We start from the raw sequence: 21,347 nt of genomic DNA on the forward strand, positions 1-21,347 counted from the left end.
TGGAAATCATCGCTTTGGTGCCCATCAAACTGTGTTATCTTTGGCATTTTTAACAGATGAATCTTTAAAAATAACTAAAAAAAACATGTTTTTCTTACAGGCTGATAGTAACAAAACAATATAAAAATTTGAAATTTGAAAACAATTTGAAAATGGTCATGTATAACAATTGGATTGTCAGTGAGTAAAAAAAAGCAGCCAATGTCCAAGGAAAACCTTGGAAAGACCTTCACAAAGCCTGGAGAGCTATTGCTCAAGACCACATTAAAATTTACAAGAAAGTCGGTCTCCTTGGAAACAAAATATAAAGACATGAGGCTTTTACACTATACTAAAAGGATTATAACACATTGTGGAGGTAACTAACAAGCCATAAAGTAAAAAATACAGACTTAGTAAATATATTTGTATTTTATTGGTACATACAGTGTTGTAGCAATGTGAAAAGACTAAAGTGAAAGACATTTGGTGTCCATTATTATGTTGTCATAATTAGCTCTTCTAAGTACATAATATTACTTTAGTTATTTTTCAGTCCAGTTATTTACAGTTAACCAAAACGTTTTTTCATACACAGTTTCCTCCTTTTTGCTTTTCTTTTACTATTATTTTTCATTTCCAAAGTAAAACTGAATCACAGATTTCATTGTAAAATGAATTCCACAGGGTGAAGGAGGAGGTGAAGGAAGTCTGATTGGACAGAAATATCCAGAGCAGTGGAGGAAATTTACCAAGCCCGCCTCCAGGACCAAAGAAATCCTCATCTGCCCTTGAACTTTTTAACTTCTCAAGGGGCGACACAACAGTAAACTTACCATCAACGCACAATAAAGCAGTGATTCTGATCTTTTTGTTTGTTTGAACAAAGAAACTCGAATATTATAAAACAAACAAACAAAATGTTACAACACTGAGGAGTTTTGTTAATGTCAGTCCTTTGTTGGGTGCTAAAAAGCCTGTAATGAATTGTAACTGCATATAAAAATACTGGTGCATAATGATATTATTGTTTAGGCTTAAATACAGTGCTGTGACACTATTTGTGGTATAACTCACTGTGACTGTTTATGAACAGCTTTTGTAAAGAGCTCTACATTTAACACTATTTAAAACAGTGCTTTTTTTATTTTATTACATGTGTTTATTTACCTCAGAGTGATATTTAGCTATTAACAGTCGCTGTATGTCTCGCTGTTGTAGGATCTTCTTGAAAATTACAGCAATCTGTCGTTTGTCGGTGGGACGCTCGGATTTCCTGTGCGCGTCCTCGATGCAAAAAAAAAGAAAAGAAGCGTGTGACTGCGCGTCCGCGGAACGGAGGAGGAGTGAACACTTTTACTCTGAAGCAACATTGTCTCGGCAATTGAACGTCTCTCCAGCGTGGCAATATTTCTGAAGGAAAGTCGACGGAGGATCTGTTTTTAGCGGTCGAGAGTTTGATTTGTTAAACTAAATCCACAAAGAGAGGACTCTTATGCAATCCACTTAAGGATTTACGGACTGATATCGGTAGAAAATCGTGGGATTTTGGTTCATTTCTTGACGGGCCCGAACACAGCTCTATACCGATAGAGAGACTCCACACAGGTCTTTTCGTCCTGAAATGGACACAGGAACTGTACCCGAAAAGAAGAGGTAAGAGCAGTGCCGGCTAATGCTACGTATGTGCCCAGTTTTTAAGCATAACTGGAAAATGTGTCTCTATTTAACGTTTGGTTATTGTGAGACCTGCGACACTGTGGCCTTTTTTCAAGGTTAGAGGCTAGTTCGGTGTGTTTCGTCAAAATGTGTCGGCTAGCGGCGCTGTTAGCAATGGCTAACGCAGCTAGCCTACAAATGTAGGTCAACGTGATAAAAACTATCAAAAATGTCGAGTTAACAGGTAAACAGCATCAACTGGTCACTACCCTTTACATCAATCTAGACTTCTTCTTTTTTTACTTAGATTAAATCTGCGTTAAATAAGTGCTACTTAGCCAGCAACGTTTTTGTTTGTGACCATTGCTAAGACTTCCTGCATGCAACATCAGCGTTATTTACATTTATTTTGAGTGTGACACTTTGCTTATTGTATAGCTTATTAATAGTGTATCACTGGTGGTGTACTGTTTGGACTTTAGGTGCCAACCTTGACACTTCAGTGAAAGGCTGCCAGCGCTCATGTGATCAGTGTGGTGTGCGGTTTCTGCTGAAACGTTGAGGCTTTTTTTGGGGGGGGGGGGGGAGCAGGCCTTGGTTTGAGATTTCCGCGTATTAATTTGTGCTTAACTATAAAACCAGAAGTAGGCATAATTATCTTGTTTTGGAAGGCCTTGTAGAATATACTGTACCCCCTCAATACTGAGCAATATCAATTGCACAAAATCAACTTTAATAATCATCAGAGTGCCATAATATCATGTTAGTGGCTAGTAACTTTTATTTATACAGAAGCCCAATTGAAGGCTTCATTTGGAGGTCTGTGTGGTAGAACAAGAGAAAGTTGATAAACCATTTTTGACATAAATAAGTTGAGTTGTATCTTAAAAAAATAACTAATTCATTAATGGTTAGGTAAAACAAACAAAACAAAACAAAAAATAACAAAAACAAATAAGTATGGCTATTATAAGTTATCAGAGCCCAAAGGTGTGTGATGGAAAAAGAAGATTTTCCAGGCCCCAAACGGGCCTTTCTCGGTGAGAAGCACATTATTAAACAGTCTATGTCACCTTACAGTGCATACAAAAAAAAAAAAACAATCAGTCAAACAAAAAAGCTAATAACACCTAATATTTAAGGTTGGCATTATTTATAAGTAAACCTTACTCAAAAGTGGTTAACATATTTCTATTACAGGTCTGGTGGCCAGAGCCTTTATTTTTAAATGTAGGAAATCCTTAACATCTAGCCACTGCAACCATTACTTTCCCACAACAAATAAAATGTGTAGGACTGTAATACAACTCAACTGCACAGGGATTATTTGTAAACTCTTAATCCAGCCAGACAGTCTGCATCGACTGCAATATGTAGCAGATTTTCATGAGTTTTATTGAAGTGCTTGAGTGAAAAAGTGGTTATTAGTATTGACTGTAGAAGAGGATAACTCTGCAGCAAGCAGATTACTCATCCAGGCCTTTCTGTCATTCTTAGATGTTCTAAAATAGGCAGACAGGTGATGAGATTATGCTTCTGTGTATAAATCTTAGATTAGACTACAAAACAAACAAGAGGATAAAAGATGGTTATAAGCAGTCACAAGACCAAAAAATAGTCTGATGAACAGAGTGAATCCTGAGATTAAAAACCCCAAAAAAGGTGGTCATAAGATGGTGAAAGTCATGAAAGAGAAAACAACCTGCATGTAGGCTGATGGCAAAATAGTAAGAATAACACTGTTTTCAGAAAAGCTTGCTGTGTGTGTATATGCAAACAGTTGTCTTTAAGGAAAAAATGTTATTTGTAATGATGCAAAATATGGTGGGTGGATCTCTAAAAACGTTTGGTGAAACAATTGTCAGAACAACATTTTTTGAAACATTGGCAACTCAACATGGGTGCAAACTGGTTTCATGGAACATCCTAAAAAGCGCACCGGGCTGTTGTTAAGATCTTATCATGACTGTTGTGTGTGTGTCTGTTACCTCCATAGTTACATAAGGAAGGTAACTGTGATGCTGGTCACCCTGTAGATATTTTTAACAAATGAATACTCCATTTCCAGGCAGTCACCATATTTTAATGTAGATTGCATTCAGGGGCTTTGCTTATTGTCACCTAATTTGGAGTTTAGGTGAAAGGTTGACATGTGTTGGAAAAAAATTCCAGTGTGCAGTCTGGTTTGATGCAGATCTGGCTGGTGTCTGTGAGGTGCCTTTGTAGTATTACTTCTGTCTCATCTCTTAATCACTAGGGCTTGACGTCAATAGGAGTGGCCGTGTGTGTGTGTGTGTGTAGCAATTCGCTAGCTTGTAATTTCCTGGTTCCCTTGAGGGATTCAAGTAGCAGGCTAGTCTGAACTTGAAAAAGAAATTGGGTTACTTGATAATATGAAGCATAGGGGGTATGTTTGTTTTTGTTTTTTATGGATTTTTTTGTTTTTCCAGATAAGTTAAAAATGTGTGCTGAATAAACATTCACTTTAGACCTTCAAAGCTTTAATTGTGATGACTGATTTTCTTAAAGCAAAAAAAGCACTTTACAGAAAAGTAGTGGAAAGGCCCTGCTGGAGTTGTGTTGTGAACTGTTGTATAAACAATGAAACTTGGTCCATATTATATTCCACTTTTATATTTCGGAAACTTTAGGTCACAAATATCTTTATGGTTTGCTGTAAAGTAATTGTACTTTTGTAGTGTGAAGGGCAACATGTCGCACACGAACAAACAGTAAAGTCAGTGATCTTTGCCATGTGAGAAGGAGCATATAAGCTAAATTGTGATAATTCCACATTAAACAATATTTGTAGTCAAAGCTGTAAGAGCCTACTAGATTTATGAAAGGCCCATTTTTTTAAACTTATCATTTCATGTTGTGATTCCAAGTTGTTCCCCCCCCCCTTTGATCACGTTTTAAAATCAAAGCATGGTCAACAAAGACACGGGAAGCCAGAGGAAGTTGATTTGTAACGTCCACTTCTGGTGAGTCAGTCAGACTAGAACACCCAGAAGTCCTGCTGAGTTGCTCTTGTTATCAAAGCTGCAGTTGAGTCAGTGGGTGTTCATGGAATAAATGTAATCAGCTGTAGTAACTATGGCTTGTTGAAATTATTTTAACTTGAGGTGAAATTACTCTTCTTCTTCTTTTTTTTTGTCTTTGTAAACCTGGCATCACTCCCGCCAAATAAGAACAGGAAACTGAGGCTATAGTTCACATGGGCTCATAAAAATTGGACAATAGAATTTGGTGTAAGCAGTATGAAAGCATGGATCCATCCTGCATTGTAGCACCAGTTCATGCTGCTGTTGTAATAATGCGGGTAACATTTTCTTGACACATCTTATACCCCTTAGTGGCTTCCCTGAGCATTGTTTAAACACCAAAGCTTACCTGAGTATTGTTCTTGACCCTGTCCATCTCTTTATAACGACAGTGTATCTATCTTCTGGTGACTGCACCTTGCAGGAATATGCGCTATTTGACAGAGCTCAAGTCATGTCAAACTGTACCCACTGTACTCTGATGACCTCAGCAGTCACAAGATCTCAGTCCAGTAGAGCACCTCTGGGATGTGGTGGATTGGGAGGATTTGCATAATAGGCAGCAAACAAATTTGCAGCATCTTGTTGAATCTGTGCCACAAAGAATTAAAGCAGTTTTTAAAGCAAAAAGGGGTCCAACCCAGTACAAGCAAGGTGTGTCCAATAAAGTGTCTGTGTATTATTACAGTCACCACAAATGTTCATTCAGTTTAATGTTTGTTTGTTTTATTTAGATGGCTCTTTATTGGACAGAATTTCACTTTTCTGATCCACTGCTGTGTGCAAAATATTTAAAAACCAATACGATGTGCTAAAATGTCACACTAAACACACAGGAGTTTGTGTATGTTTGCTATTTACAAAAATATTACTTCATGTAGCTATAATGCAAGTGATTAATTTGACTTTTAAATGAGTTATTTTGAGCCCTGCTCTGATTTTCTCCCTACATTGGGCAGTGTTGTTTCTCCAGAGCTGGTTATATAATAGTTTGGTGTCACACTGAACAGGACGGAGTGTTTGTCTTTTTAAAAAAAAAATAATAATAATTGGGACAGCCTCTAGTAACAAGTTTCATAGGGAACTGCTAACGTTGTTCACACTGAATTTTATTGTGGAGTGTTTTGTTTTTCTATTAATCTCTACTCCACTTGGCTACAAGCCAAATACATTTTGTTTATGTAATAGCGCCAATTCACAAACAAGTCTAAAGTGAGCAATACTACAAAATGTGACTGCTGTAGGGCAAGTAGAGGGCAGCTGGGCAGACATGACCACGTGCTTTAATCCTGTTGCATAATGATGGCCTCTCTGGTGGCCTTAGTTTTAACATCAAGTGAACTGGGTGTTCCTAGGGAAGCTGATTTCAAGCTTGGAAATGGTGGAGGCGGTTATGAAATAGTAGCGGTTTTAGATTTTTGGAATTTAGTGTCACAACTGAATTAGAAAAGCACAAAAGTGAAGGTGGTGTTTGACTATTGTCCAAATGGGAAACTTTAGAAACTGTCTGCTGTTGTTTATGACCTATAAATTTACTACTTCTCTACTGTATCCTTATCAGTGGTGCTTTTAAAGGTTTCATAAGAGGTACACAGTACTGTTCTGTTCAATGAAGCCTTAGGTAAATGAGATAAATAACCTTTGTAATGGCTCTTTATTCAGTAGGGTTGTATTCTGGTGCAGTATTACTTGTCTGCTTGATTTGGGCAGGATTTGCATGAGGACCTGATACAACTACAAAAGAAAATGCGTATGGCAGGCTAATGGTTCAGTCATGATGAGCTGCTCAGCAAGAGAAGTTTCTCAGTGTGTGTCCTGTGTATAAAGCTATATTAACCATTTGTGATCCTTTAGTTTGTAATGATAAATTGACCTAATTAATTGAGTAGGCTGGAGGTGATTGTGTGATACATACAGACAGAACTGCTCTTATTTTGACCAGATATCCTGGCTGTGTCCAACAGAGTTTACAGAGGGTGTTGTAAATATTTGTCCATGGTATTGACAATAGTAACGGTGAATCTGCATGCATGTATGGGTGTAACTGCTGCTTGGCTTGAAATCTGTTTACATTACATATAAAAACAATCTTCAAGAGGTTTCCTCTTGGTTAATACACAACCAAAAGTCTCAGTTTGTCACTTGATATTGTTTTAGTTTTATTCAAAGTATTTTGATGATAATGTGCGTTAGTTTTAGTCTCGTCTAATCTTTTTCCTCATTTCTGTTTTGATTGTTTTGCTGCTGTTTTTGTCAACATTTATGATGGTCCAGCATAGCGAGCTATACACCTCGCTATGCTGGTGTATAGCGAGGTAAATGGAAAATGCTCAGCGTCAAATGTCCCTCTGCTTTGCAGTGATGCAACAGATGGAGTCTCCTCAGTAAATATAGTTAGCCTTATCTTGTCCCAACTCTGGCTGTTTTTAACAGAACCGCTCTCTCTTTCTTTGCTTGTCCACTTTGCTCAGTTTGCATTAGCATAACTGTGGCTACCTGCACACTTCATTTGGAAGATGATTAACTTGCTCACTAAAGTCCTGAATGTGCTCTGGGTTTTGGCTTGAGTTGCAAATTGAGTTCGGATTTCTTGGTTGGCAAGAAAGAAAGAAACTGAGAAAAAGTACATTTAATGTAAAGATGTGTAAGACAGACTTTGATTATCAAAATCTAGTAAAAGTTTTTGTTTTTCTTGAAAGATTTTGGTTTCAAGAACTTTGACGAACAACAAATGCATGAGCTTTCAGAAACCTTAAATATTTTTGTCATCAATATTAGCCAAAATTATCTTTATTGTGACCTTTGTCATACTCAATCAGCCCTACTTCCTCATATGCTTTTTCAATTGCTACAGTTAAAAAGGGGCGACAAGTGGAAAAATAATACAAGGAAGTGTGTTACTAAGGTTTGTGGGCTGCAATGTTTTTGCACTGATTTAGTCAATTCTCAGAAACTCTGGATGAAACCATTCTTCCAGAAGATATTCCCTTATTTGGTGTTTGGGTGAAGAAGATGGAGCCCTCTTACAATCCGGACCCAAATCTCCCATAAGTGTTTAATTTGTTACTGTGACCACAGCATATGACTCACATCATTTCCATAGTCATCAAACCACTCAGTGACCTTCATGCCCTGTGCATGTGGGTATTGTATCCCGAACTTACTCCAGGATAGAAATGTTTTACCAGATGATGAAGGTATGGGTTGACATTCCCCCAACATTAAAGAGGTGCTGGCTTCCTCACTGTAGAATTCAAGATTCTCCAGTTTATATCTACATGCATGGTTTGACGGTTGAGGAGTGGAGTAAGAAGGAAAGAGATCGTGTACATGTGTGGATTGGCTGTTATCCAGTATGATTTTGCTCTTTCTCTCTCTCTTTTTTCCCTGGGTTGAAAAGTGGTCACTGCATTCATGTTTAGATTTTTGTTTGTGCAGCTTTGTTGGGAGATGCCTCACATGTTTACAGACTGCTTTTTTTGCTCTCAGCACCATGTTTGCGACTTCCTGGGGGACAAATGCTTTGCCTAGACTTGTGCAAATCCTTCTGCCCCAAAGGACTAATTACGTTGCACAGGAGTTTGCACATATTATATAGTTGATGGAAAAAATGCATCCTGACACCCTGCCAGGTGATTTGATATACAGTAAGCTAATTTTAGTTAGCCGGCCCCTTTTCTTGTTGGAGAGCCTCAAATAACAGCATGGCCTTGGTCAGCGCTGCAAGTGCGTAACAGATCAATTTCAATTAGGTGTGTGTTTCATAGCCAAGGGCTTTTGAGCGTCCATCCATTCCATCCATGACATTTCCTTGTCATGCTGGTCCAGTGTCAGCTAAATGCATTTGGGTTGAAGTAGAGCAGTGTGGTTGACAATTAGGATGATGATTTTCCAGTGTATTTATGTTTGTGGTCATAAAAGAATCTGTATTGCACAACAGTGCAAATAAAACACCAAATCAGTGCCTTGTTGAATGTTTTTCTGTCCAGCTGAATATAAAAACAAGAGCATGATTTTTTTTTAATTTTTTTTTATATATATATATAGTAGCTATCTATTTTTATCACTTTAAAGATTTTGGGTGTTTTAAAGTACCGTCAGCTCCTGTGATTTTTTTTCTTCTTCTTTACAGTCCTCTGAGAGTCCATTAGGCAGACCTTCGATCACTGCCTGGATTAAATGTAAGATCGAAACTGGAGCTATGGTCAGCAGAAGCAGTCATGAGCCACTAACATAAATGAAAGAAACTGTGATCATTTGTTAGTCCTGGTAGGTGAAGGTCACTCGCAGTGTGTCACTGTGTTAGTGTGCTTGTGTGTTTACCCTGTGTTGGTGCAGGTATTGTCATCTCTCGTCCCCATAGATTGGTTGAACCAGGCTTGTAAACATCATGATGATTGATGTTGCACTGTAGCTTGGCCGTGCACCAAGAGACAGGAGAATCTATGACTATCCTCCTAGCCAATCACTTTGAGTGGGAGGACTCAGTTTCTTTTGGTCAACAGCCAATAAGATGCTTGCAGATAGCTATGCATGTAAATGAGTCTGACGGGGGTCTAGACGGTGGCTTGGCCGTGAGGTTGCTTGTTGCAGACTCCAGCTGCCGCAGCATTCTCTAGACACTGTAGGCTGTAGAAAGGAGGGATGTCAGGTCTAGCAGTGTGCATAACAAACCCGGTATGTGTCAGAGCTGTGGCTGATCCACTACCTTTGTCCAGCAGAGCGAGCTCAGAGCGCAGGAAGGAGAAATCAAGGGATGCAGCACGATGTCGGCGTGGGAAGGAGTCAGAGGTGTTTTACGAGCTGGCCCAGCAGCTGCCCCTGCCCCACAGTGTCAGCTCCAGCCTGGACAAGGCCTCAATCATGAGACTCGCCATCAGTTACCTGCGCATGAGAAAACTGCTTTCCACTGGTAGGTATCTGTATATATCTGTATGCTATTCCACCTAATAATGAGAAGTTCAGCTTGGTGCACAGTTGTGTTTCTTTACACTCTTCTGATTATTGAATTGTGCAGCCATTGTTGTTTATGTCATGTAGCCCCATAAGGTTTCAGTTACAGGTCCGTAGTGTAAATTTGAATTGTTTATAATAAACTCTGCCAACAACGTGTTGTGATATAATAATAATAATAGGATATTTCCATGCCATTTACCTGATCTCCTTTTCCTTTGCTTTTCCCCCCCTGCCTCCCTCTACCTCAAATTCTCCCTCCTCTCCTCCTTCTGTTTTCTCCTCTAGATGAGCCAACAACAGAGGAAGATGCAGAGCTTGATATTCAGCTAAACAGCTCCTACCTAAAAGCTCTGGAGGGCTTTCTGATGGTGCTGTCCGAGGATGGAGATATGATCTATCTCTCCGAGAATGTCAGCAAGTGCCTCGGGCTTGCACAGGTTGGTTTGATTTGACCTGCTGTGTCAGAAGGGAGAAGCACAGAGCAAGAGATTGATCGGAGGAGACAAAAGTGCAAAATTCAGGGCGGAGGAGTTTTTGCGTTGACTGTATAATATAGTACAGTATTTTCTACAGTTAATTTTGTGCAAATACAGATCTGAATTGTGTGTCTTTGGAATTAAAGTGATTTGAAATTTGGTTCTTTCTAGAAAAAGGTTAGATCCTGTATTTGTTAACTGTTACTAAGCATTTTTCTCTCTCTCTCTCTCTCTGTACTCTGCAGTTTGACTTGACTGGACACAGTGTGTTTGACTTCACACATCCCTGTGACCAAGAGGAGCTGAGGGAGATGCTCATCCACAGACCCGGTGAGTAGTGTCTCTTTATGAAACCTACAACACAGAGGAAGGGAGAAATAAACGAGCGCAGCACTGTGTCAGGTCAACCAATTAGCAGGAAGCGCAGTTCAATCTGAGCCGATAAATTCATACCAAGAAGCTGTGAGAACAATTGATCATTTCCTTTATCTAGTCACGAGGTCAGCACGATCAATGAGGTCATGTCAGCTTATAGTTTTGTGATTGTGGTGAATCACAAATTGTGCTTACACCTGTGGTTCATAACATTGGTGTGACTGGTAATTTGTTAACAGTAGGTCTAATTGGAACCCACACGTGGTTCTGTACTGCTTGGATTTGGACTCACTGCACACTGATGGTATGTGCACTTATAACGGCTGGTAGCGTTGCAGCAACCACTTTTGCACCCTGGTGTCTCCTGTATGCAAATTGGCAGTTGCCCAACACTGAAATATGAAGATTTAAAATAGAGGCAGTAATAAATGGAAGTGGTCACCATTGAAACAGCATGTAAGAAGCAGCTTCCCCCCTTTTGTAATTGTGGCTCCATTATTCCTGCTTCTGTGATTTCAGGCTCCAAGAAATCCAAGGAGCCAAATACAGAGCGTAGCTTCTTTCTGCGGATGAAGTGCACCCTCACGAGCAGGGGCCGCACTGTCAACGTCAAATCTGCTACATGGAAGGTAGGCTGTGGTGGGAACACACTCGCAGACCTGCCATCAGAAGCAGTAATGTAATAAGTGATAATATATTTATTTGTGTTGCCATTTCCAATGTGCGTTGTTCATCTCGGTTTGTCAACACCACGGCTGCTGGCTGAGTCAATCACATTTCACAGAACATTTTAATAAAGCCTGGCCTCCTTTGAGCTGGACCACTGTGCTGTTGGCAATAATAAAGCCACGTGATGACAGCTATTGTGGGCTAAAGAGCAGGGAGGAGTGATGAAAACAAGACTAGTAAGCAGCTGTCCACGTGATGTCATTTTTGTAGGTGCTGATGACTGAGGGAGAATAAAGTCAGCGTAGCTTATGATCAGTGTGTTTGAAAACTAGTTTGCATCCATAAAAGTGAATGATGCAAACTACATTGAGTTATGGCAGACAATGTTACTGTGTGAAGGAAATGAACATACTTAAATTTGCAATGCTTCTCATTTACAGATTATGTCAAAGGACTGAAAGTAAAAAAAATATGTTGTGGTCACACAAAATACAAAAGTACATCCCATAATCATCACACAACTGTTGTCCTCCTGCAGGTGCTTCACTGCACAGGTCACGTGCGCGTTTATGACAGCCCGGACGAAGAGGGCACCAACGGGCAAAAGGAGCCACCTGTGCCCTACCTGGTTTTGATCTGCGATCCAATCCCGCACCCCTCCAACATTGAGGTCCCTCTGGACACCAAGACCTTCCTCAGCCGCCACACGATGGACATGAAGTTCACGTACTGTGATGAGAGGTTAGTTTGCCAGCGGGAGTAAGTCTTATATGCTTAAGATACAGGGATCAAATCTAAATCAGCTCCTTAAACCTATGTTCTCGCTATTGCCGCTCATCAGCGTCGCTCTATCTATTGTAGTGTAGTGACACAGAGCCATCTAGTGCTCAGTGTAGGTACTACAGAATTCAATCTAAATAAATTGTTTGTTTCTCTAGGATCACTGATCTCATGGGTTATGATCCAGAGGACCTGTTGGATCGTTCTGTGTATGAGTACTACCATGCTCTGGATTCAGACCACCTTACCAAGACCCACCAAAACTGTAAGAATAAGCAAAAATGTTAAACATAATTGGATTTAAAAGTTTAAAACAGATGTTAGCTGTTTAATTTTGCCTAACTTAATTTTTTTTCTCTCCTCTTTTTTTTTTTCTTTTTCCCCCTGATGTTTTTAGTGTTTGCAAAAGGCCAAGTCTGCACAGGCCAGTACCGAATGTTGGCTAAGAAAGGAGGCTTCGTGTGGGTGGAAACACAGGCCACTGTCATTTACAACAACAAGAACTCCCAGCCACAGTGTGTTGTCTGTGTCAACTTCGTGCTCAGGTACACTGAAGTCTCACTGAAGTCATTCTTTCAGAGGAAACACAATAATCCTAACCCTTACCCTTAGGTAAGGGTTAGGATTATCTTTTTACTTGAGATACACTGGTAGTAATTTTACAGCAGCATAATTTCATCGTGTCCTTCCTCTGTTGTAGTGGCATCCAGGAGGAGAAACTGATCTTGTCAGTGAAGCAGACCGCAGATTTGAAGCCGGTAAAGGAGGAACAGCAGGAGGAAGACCAGCTTGTAGTCGAGATCAGCCAGGTCGAGCTCTCTCCAGTCCAGCCAAAGAAGGCTGAACTGGAGAAGGAGGAGGAAGTGCAGAAGGAGGAGGAGGTGGTGAAAAGCCCAAAGATGAACATACTCAAAATCCTTACTGATTCGGCAGTCACCCAGCTGCCGATTAACCTGTATGACCACCTAAAGGGAGAGCCTGAAGCCCTCACCATGCTGGCACCAGCTGCCGGAGACACGATCGTCTCCCTGCACTTCAGCTGCCCCGGTTAGTACCCGACTAAACATACTTAAACTTCTTTAAACAGCATAACTTGGTTTATTTCTTGCTAAATGAAACGATTCTGACCTTGTCTACCCTCAGGTACAGAATCAGATATCCATCTTCTGAAGGATGTCCCTCTCTACAACGATGTAATGCTTCCCTCCACAGATGACAAGCTGGTTCTGCCTCTTTCCCCTCTGCCACCCAGTGAGCCTCTGGATGTTTCCAGCACTAACTCTGAAGATTCAAAGTCTGAGAGCTATGCTCCAGCCCAGTCTACTACCACAACCAGCCACAGGCCCCCAGCGGTAAAACTGACTTACTATTTTGTTGTCAACATAAGACATTGACAGTTAATATTTTTAACCACTCAGTAATATCTATTGGAAAAAAATGACCTTTGACTTCTCTTCTTTTTAGCCCGGCAGTCCACTGGACTTCTGCTTCCCCATGGATTCAGAGATGAACTCGGACTTCAAGCTAGACTTGGTTGAGAAGCTGTTTGCTATTGATACAGAGCCCAAAACACCCTTCAACACACAGGTAGTAAATCTAGAAAAAGCATCACTTTTTACTTTTTTTTTTTTTTAAATTAAGTTAGTCATGAATCACATAAACACCAGAGTTTTCTGTATTCTTATCCATTTGATTTTTTGTTTCCTCATAAGGAAACGGAGGACTTTGATCTGGAGATGTTAGCTCCATACATTCCCATGGATGATGATTTCCAGCTGCTCAGCCTGCCCCCAGGAGAGCCTTTGTCTTGTAGATCAGTCAAGTCCCTTGAGAGTACTCCAATCCACAGCTATCCCAGCTCCCCCTTCAGTGCGCCAGGCAGTCGCACAGCTTCCCCAGCACCACCTGTGGAGCCTGTAGATGCTCCTCATCCTCCCACCATCTTGGCAAATGGGTAACATCTCTTAAACGTTTTAATTTTTTTGGCCAAATTACATTTTTATGGCCTTTTTTAGAGGCTAGTTAAGGCCTACTTTTTGTGTGCTGCAGAGCCCCACATTTGGAGAAAGAGATGCCGCTGAGGACCCTCGCAGTTCAGAATGCACAGCGCAAAAGAAAAATTTGTGACCTAAAAGAGATTATAGAACAGGTTAGTCCTCAGCACATACGCATAGTCGGTATAATCTGACTTCTGGAAGTGGGACCGTCTTTATTTATTTATTTATTTATTTATGTATTTATTTTTCAGGGAACTTCGCTCCAGCAGCAGGTTGAAAAGGGCAAAAAGCTGAAGCCTTCAGGGTCTGGTACAACCAGGACCATCGTTCTGCTGTCTTCAGGTGAATAAACTAGTTCTTTTTTGTAAGTAGTGTTACTGTGTTACTTGAAATTGAACATCAAAGATTCAACTGGATCTTTTCCGATCTTAGATTTGGCGAGTCGCCTGCTTGGCAGCACTTCAGAGGCCACCAGTTCCTCCTTCGGCCTGCCGCTCCTCACCCGCGACGACTGCGAGGTGAATGCACCCTTACAGGGTCAGTACTTACTGCAGGGAGAGGAGCTGCTTCGTGCTTTGGACCACATCAACTGAGTCAATATTTAGCCTGCTCACTGCTGGACTAGACTGGACACTACAATTTGTTCCTCACATTGTCAACCAAACCCCCAACGCCCCCTCCAAAACACAAACACACGTTTCCAAGACCTCCCACCCCCACTTATTTATGTATCTGTATGAGTTTATTATAGTTTGGCTGCTGTTTGTGCACATCTTGTGATATTTGCAGCATTCCACCGTGACAAACACCATAGCAGCAATTGGGTTTAAGTGCGAGCGATTCAGGCATCGCGTGATGTCCAGCTGTCCTTTCTTGGTTAGTTTTTTCTTCTTTCCTCTCTTCCTGGGAGTTTCTCAGCACACGGCGCCTTGACGGATGACCCATTCCCAGCTGGTCACCACAGAATCTGGCGCCACTGCCAGCAGTGTATTGTAAGCTTCAGTCGCACAATTTATATTTTCTTAAAAAGAAAAAATATTACCAGCAATATATATTAAGCCTTTTTAAAGTAGTTTTAATGGGGTTTGAACAATTGTATTTTTCCTCCCATACTTGTATGTTGTAGTACTCGTACCTAATAAGATGTCTTTAGTCCAGAAGTATGAATATATTGTTTAAAATATTGTTTAATAAATGTTATCTCAATTTATTAGCTATCAGTCTTTGAGGTTAATACATGAAATTGTGTAGCAGTCCAGTACATGTCACTTTATTACTTTACTGTAAGTGTGTGTTACTGTACATATACCAGGGAAATTTTATTTTGCTCAATGAAATCTGAATAACCTCCTCACGTTTACTTCTCATGCAGAATTGGCATTTTAAACATTCATGAATTGAATTCATGTAATTTTTTCCTTTTTGGTCTTTACTGTGTGTGACATACTCAAAGCAGTTTAAATCAGTGCGACTTCATATGTTACTATCATCATCATCATCATAGCGGCAACATTTGTGACTTCTGTGCTCATGTAATGGTAGTCAGTTTAATACCATTCATCCTTGCCATAGTGTTGGGTCTCTCTTGCTTCCTTTTGCTGTCCTAACAACATTAAATGGCTTTAATAAAGTGCACCCTCTCAGGCTCCGTGAGCTTTTATTTTACAAATAATGCATTTTGGACACAAATCATTACAAGAGACACAAGTTTGGCTACTCTGAGCAATAAGTAAGAAAGAAGAGGTAGAATTCACTAAGAACCCCTCCGTGAATAAACAGTGAGCATGGCTTTTATCATTTAATGAAAAATGGCACCATGAAGACTGCACCAGTGTAGTTTTAAACAGGTAACACTTACTATGGCTAAAATGCCTACACATTCACTGTAAGCTGACACCTCTCCAAATGTTAGTGAAATACTGGAGAATATAAGAAAACTTTTACATAAAATCTAATTTATTAAACAGCAAACATTTTCTTTTGAACACAGTCACTGTAAGGTTTCACAGTTTTCTGGTGTACACAAGCTAACAACTCATTCTGTCCAGCGGCTGACATGAAATAATGCAGTTTGCATTAATCTATATAATCGGGAGTTATGTGAAGGCGGAGTATCTCTTGTCCTCGCTGCACCTGCATAGTGATTTTGTCGCTGCTGCGGACGGCCTCATAGATCTCCTCTGAGGTGTTCACCTTGGCCCCGTTTATCTCCAGCACAATGTCTCCGGCTTGCATGCCAGCTCTGAAACAAGACATACGACAATTATATACCAACAAAAACAAACGTATAACAGCTTTAAAAACAAAAAGACCCTCTTCAGTTATGAATCCTGCTATTAACACACACATAACTTTGCCTTTTCTTCACACAGATGAATCCTGATGTCTCAGTGCAATCCTTCGCACGTTTTGGTTTCTGTCACTTCTGCAGTTGTCCATCACATTGTGTCCCCAAAAACATTGTGTTTTGTGAGATTTTTTTTGTCTACATTTACTGTGTTTCATTCAACTTCGACTTTGTGTTTTTCATCTATTTCCTGGTGCTTTCTTAAGTTGCTATGCATTTGAACCCTCAGGGCCACTGTAAATTCCCCTTAATACAGCAATAATGACAAAAGTAAAAATTTATTCTGTGTGCACCAAGTCACTATAAGTCTGTACAAACATCTCACATATGCCTGCATCTTAATTACAACCACAAACACATGTATTAGATTAAAGCAACCTCAATATAAGTTGCTGAACTTGAGGAGCTGAAAGAAGAAGCATCCTTTATGCTTACCTGTAAGCTGGAGAGCCCTTGATTACCCTGTGAATCAGGATACCGTGAGTCACATCCGGAAAAGATGAGTCTCTCAACCTCAGCTCAGCAATGATCCTAAAGGAACACACAGAAAACACCTTGTTTTAGATCAAACACTGCGCACTGCTGCTCTAACGGGGCATCGCTCGCTACATTTACCTCTGCGTCAGCGTCAGCATTATAACACCAATGTACCGCTGCTTCGTCTCATCCTTATGAAACCAAGTGCCTGGGAGAGGTGAGAAAAGATGTGTGAACTTCATGAAAGACTGCAGGTTTTCTAACATATTTTTTATAACACCATGAGGTAGAAAGCCACATAAAAAGATGCGATGCATTGCTTTTGATTCTTGATCGTTTTCTTACTTTTTCTTTTGGCTGCTTTCTCCAGAAAAAGCCTCACACGATCAGACGGAATTGCAAAGGAGATGCCAGCGGTAACCTTAATGGTGTTTATACCAATGACTTCACCATCCTAATAAAAGGAGAGATAAGGCACTCTGATTTGCGGAACTATGAGATCAGATCCAACAACATTTAGTCAACAAACACCTGGCGCATCATCAACTGAGATGACTTGGCCATTTAAATTGTTCGGGCTAATCGCACATCAACCCCACACTTCTTTCACCAGGACACTGAGTGTTTAATGGGTGTGCTCAGTAAACACTCAAAGTATTATCATGGTTTTAGTTTCTGTGGTGTTAGCCCAATCAGCATGTGTTTGTATATACCTGTGGCTGAAATCAAGGCACATTTTATGACTACTTACTGGAGAGCACTTTAATTCCAGCACTGCATGCTGTGTGACTTAAAATAAACACTTCAATAGACTAGAATACATCAATCGGAAACAGGCTGCAACGCAATGGTTTTGCCACTGTATTGCATCACAAAGAGAGAGAGAGAGTGAGTGTGTGAGAGTGAGACACACAAACAGGACTTGTGACTCACCAGATTAATGAGGGGACCTCCAGAATTTCCAAACTGAAAAACAATTAGTCAAATGTGGCATTTAGAAACACGACAGGAGATGCCTGAGTCACTGAAAATACACTATCAACATATTCCAGTTTAAATATATTCTATTCAAGTACTCACATCAATGGTTGCATCGGTCTGTATGTACTCCATGTTGGAGTTGGACAGGCCCAGCTCCTTACTGCCTCTCTGCACTGAGCTGACAATCCCCGATGTGATTGTATTTTGTAACGAAAATGGGCTTCCCATGGCAACCACAAACTCTCCCTGTCGGATGTCAGACGACTGGCTGAGTGTGAGAGTGGGTAACGGGTTCTGCATGTCAGGGGAGAGAAAGAGCATCTGAAATAAAGCTCTTGTGTTTCTCTGTCTGTGGTGAAAGCACACATGCTAGTTTAGCTCCTTTCACTGAGACTGGCCTGTATTTTCTTGCTCACCCTTGCAGAGATTTTGATGGTGGCGATGTCTGCCACAGGGTCGACATCCTGCACGATGGCATTGTACGTCTCTCCATTGGTGAGCTTCACACGGACGCCTCGCTTGTTGGCTACAACGTGGGCATTGGTGATGATGAGACCATCGCTGCTGATGATAAAACCGGAGCCGTTTGACACTGGGACCTCTCGTCCTGAGAACGGGTGTCTGTAAAGAAGTAAATGCAGCTTATCTTACTGACCCTGGTTTCTCAGGGTTAGTTTATATGGCAGGAGATACCGTATTGTGCAAAAGTCTTGAGCCACCCCTCATTTCTTTATGTGTGTCTAGGAAAAAGGAATATAAGTTCCTTGTTTTTACTGAAACATGTGCAAACATAGAGTAACGGTATATGAGGCAAAAACGGTGTTTGTACAGTTCTAATTAGTTTTAAAGTCAATATTTGGTGTGATCACCTTCATTCATCAACACACTCCAAGTTCTCTTGTAATCATTTTTGTAGTTTTCAGTAATAGTCTTTGTTTTTCTACCCAGATATGCTTGATTTTGTTTGACATCATTGTGATACTGAAAAAAATAAAAAAAATAAAAAAATAGAGCTGTCACCAATCAAAAGATGGATTGGCAGATGTAGCATGTAGCATCAAGATCTGACGCTACTTTTCTGTTTGCGATTGCATAAATTTTGACATCCCCAACATCACAGGCTGAAATGCAGTGCACTGTGTTTTAAAGATGCATCTCTCAGGTCTTGTGTCAGGTTTTTGCTGGATTTTGTCTTCTTTTGAATTTTATTTAGACAGACTGTTAGACAGGCCTGTCACTTCTTCTTTAAAAAAGAAAAAAAAAGAAAAAAGGAAACGTCCTCCACTTGTCCAGGTTCCTCAATTTTTTTAAGGACGCACTGCTGAGATGTGTCATGTTTTCAGCTAATAGTCAAAGGAGCTTGCAAAGAAAAGCGTCTGGACTTCTTTAAGTTGCTTGAAGACGTTTCACCTCTCATCCGAGAAGCTTCTTCAGTTCTAAGGTCAAATGGTGGAGAGTCCCAGATATAAACCTAGTGGGAGAATCCCCCCACAGAGGGACAAAAGGACCCCCTGATGATCCTCTAATCGCCTGAGCCAAGGTGTGAAACTGGGTGTGGACAAAAATGAGTTCATTGTGAAACCTGGCCCATGATAAGGTGGGGCCAGGTTTCACAATGAACACACCCGAAACTCTGGCTGATTGGGACCCACACCCAGTTTCACACCTTGGCTCAGGCGATTAGAGGATCATCAGGGGGTCCTTTTGTCCCTCTGTGGGGGGATACTCCCACTAGGTTTATATCTGGGACTCTCCACCATTTGACCTTAGAACTGAAGAAGCTTCTCGGATGAGAGGTGAAACGTCTTCAAGTAACTTAAAGAAGTCCAGACGCTTTTCTTTCCAAGCTCCTTAGACAACGATGACCTGGATGACTGAGAACCTTCACAGACATATTTTTCAGCTAATACCTTTTTGGAGTCATCTTGATTCAAAAATACTACTTCATGCTTTTCAAACTCTTATCTTTGGCATTTTGCATAGATTCAGTTAAAGAAAAAAAAAAACTATGTGTTTTTTTGACAAGCTGCATTAACAAAGTGCCTAAAAACACAATTCAAAAACTGGTTCTCAGGCAAGTTGTCCATTATTCCTCCAGTGAGTTAAGTGCCTTTTTAATCTTACTTCAGCTTCATCAGTCAGCATTACGTAGCTTAACCAACAATAAAAAGAAAAAAGAAAAACTCTTCAGGAAAAAGGTCAGGTAAAAGGACCTTTATGAGAACTGTTGCTCAAGTTAAACACACACAGTAAAAGGTTATTGTGACACAAAAAGTAAAGGTGGGGATTGACTGTCAGGACTTTACCTGATTCCACTTACTGATAAAAACAAGACTATCCACTGCTAAAGTATATCAGCAGCTGATGATGTTTTTTGAAAATAAAATCACAAATGCTTTGGGTCCTTTTCTGTTACATCTGTAATAAACAAAACAAAACAAAAACAAACAGACAAACAAGACCCTTTTCTCGTGTTTTCTGGTACATGTCCGGGCAAGCAAGATCAGCTTCTGGGACTGAGTGTTTAACTCCAGTGTGTGCTCTCACAGCTGTCTGAAATCTTGATTTAGGAACATAACCGAATAAGTCACACGCAGACACAGGAAAAAAAACTCACTGACATTTATTACCGTCAATGGCACCTCTCTAGTTAACTCACCTGCCCACGATTTCAATGTACACCACAGCTGGAGCAGATTTTTCCACCACATCTGCAATGAAGTTGTACTTAAATCGGGGGCTGTCTGGTTTGAAGGGAGAAGCGCACTGAGCCGATGGGAGGATGTGCTGGAGAAATCCCCGGGATATTGCCAATTCTTTGTCCCCCTTTTGGTCTTTTTCAGTGTCCAGAAGCACCGCACCACAGAGCCCCAAACCCACCGACACAGAGGTGAGCAAAGAGGAGCTTCTGTTGCTGTCCCGACCGTTTCTTCTTCTTCTCTCCCCAGCTTGAGCTCTCCTGTCCAGGCTTGTGTGTCCTCCTGCAGCCTCATGGTTACATATCACAGCAGAGACACGACTGGTTGTCCTCTCAGCTAACGAGTTAAGTCCTCGGGTCTGACACCAACTTTGAGTCCTTAATGCTGAAAGAAAGCCCCTATTGACAGCCGCTGCTGCCATGTTGCATCACTTTACTCGCTCAACGTCGGTTTGAAGGCAGCCAAAAAGCACTTTATATCCCAATGTTTGCAGCAGTCTGTTATTCACGCGCCTTCATTTAAAGTGTACCGTTATCTAGCCCAGTCAGAATAACGGAAATACAAAAAAATATTCCCCACCTATTAATTTTTAGCACAACACACTCAACACGGTAATGTCACTAAGATTGCGCCTGCGTGGTAAGGCACCTTCTTCTTCGGTGCTGTTTTTTCCTCCCTGGACTTTTGTGGGTTCTTTACTCATTACTGCCCTCTGCAGGGGAGAAAATGCAGGGGTTAAAAAAAAAATCAAAACTGTGAGTTACAACAGAAACGGTCAGGTTTTGCATATTTTTGCATGTATATGCATGTTATCAAGATAGTAAAGTTTATTTATTAAGCGCGTTTTACAGAAAAACCGTCACAAAGCGCTGTACAATAAAAAGAGTACAATAAATAAGGCCTGTGCA

General features: G+C 40.6%; 2 protein-coding genes across 3 annotated transcripts; one reads left to right on the forward strand and one right to left on the reverse strand.

The window, feature by feature from the left end:
- Positions 1–1,300: 1,300 nt before the first annotated feature.
- hif1aa (hypoxia inducible factor 1 subunit alpha a) lies at positions 1,301–15,570 on the forward strand. Of its 2 annotated transcripts, none has more exons than XM_082517040.1 (15): positions 1,301–1,635; positions 9,401–9,594; positions 9,924–10,075; positions 10,360–10,444; positions 11,009–11,118; positions 11,697–11,899; positions 12,097–12,203; positions 12,336–12,483; positions 12,639–12,985; positions 13,082–13,290; positions 13,403–13,525; positions 13,651–13,892; positions 13,988–14,087; positions 14,187–14,277; positions 14,368–15,570. In XM_082517040.1, exons 1-15 carry the CDS (start codon positions 1,604–1,606, stop codon positions 14,526–14,528), a joined length of 2,304 nt encoding a protein of 767 aa, XP_082373166.1. In that variant the 5' UTR covers positions 1,301–1,603; the 3' UTR covers positions 14,529–15,570. The 2 variants fall into 2 exon arrangements, with proteins under 2 accessions (XP_082373166.1, XP_082373167.1); XM_082517041.1 differs by having other exon boundaries at positions 9,404–9,594.
- Positions 15,571–15,575: 5 nt separating this feature from the next.
- Positions 15,576–21,125, reverse strand: LOC309696009 (serine protease HTRA2, mitochondrial-like). Its single transcript, XM_082517042.1, has 8 exons — positions 20,400–21,125; positions 18,157–18,361; positions 17,840–18,034; positions 17,693–17,725; positions 17,105–17,213; positions 16,898–16,967; positions 16,718–16,813; positions 15,576–16,177 (listed from the first exon to the last, which is right to left on the reverse strand). Exons 1-8 carry the CDS (start codon positions 20,858–20,860, stop codon positions 16,012–16,014), a joined length of 1,335 nt encoding a protein of 444 aa, XP_082373168.1. The 5' UTR covers positions 20,861–21,125; the 3' UTR covers positions 15,576–16,011.
- Between the last annotated feature and the right edge of the window lie 222 nt (positions 21,126–21,347).

The sequence above is a fragment of the Aulonocara stuartgranti genome, assembly GCF_965226115.1.
Source record: "Aulonocara stuartgranti genome assembly, chromosome: 19".
NCBI classification, from domain to species: domain Eukaryota; kingdom Metazoa; phylum Chordata; class Actinopteri; order Cichliformes; family Cichlidae; genus Aulonocara; species Aulonocara stuartgranti.

What these genes read in the sequence shown, in the direction of transcription:
- hif1aa (XM_082517040.1), top strand. Translation starts at nt 1,604, where the DNA reads ATGGACACAGGAACTGTACCCGAAAAGAAGAG. An exon ending in TCAAATCTGCTACATGGAAG is followed by an intron (nt 11,119 to 11,696) that starts GTAGGCTGTGGT and finishes GTCCTCCTGCAG; the next exon opens with GTGCTTCACTGCACAGGTCA. An exon ending in CCAGCCACAGGCCCCCAGCG is followed by an intron (nt 13,291 to 13,402) that starts GTAAAACTGACT and finishes TCTTCTTTTTAG; the next exon opens with CCCGGCAGTCCACTGGACTT.
- LOC309696009 (XM_082517042.1), bottom strand. Translation starts at nt 20,860, where the DNA reads ATGGCAGCAGCGGCTGTCAATAGGGGCTTTCTTTCAGCATTAAGGACT. An exon ending in TACATTGAAATCGTGGGCAG is followed by an intron (nt 18,362 to 20,399) that starts GTGAGTTAACTA and finishes ACTTCTTTACAG; the next exon opens with ACACCCGTTCTCAGGACGAG. An exon ending in AGACCGATGCAACCATTGAT is followed by an intron (nt 17,726 to 17,839) that starts GTGAGTACTTGA and finishes ATTGTTTTTCAG; the next exon opens with TTTGGAAATTCTGGAGGTCC.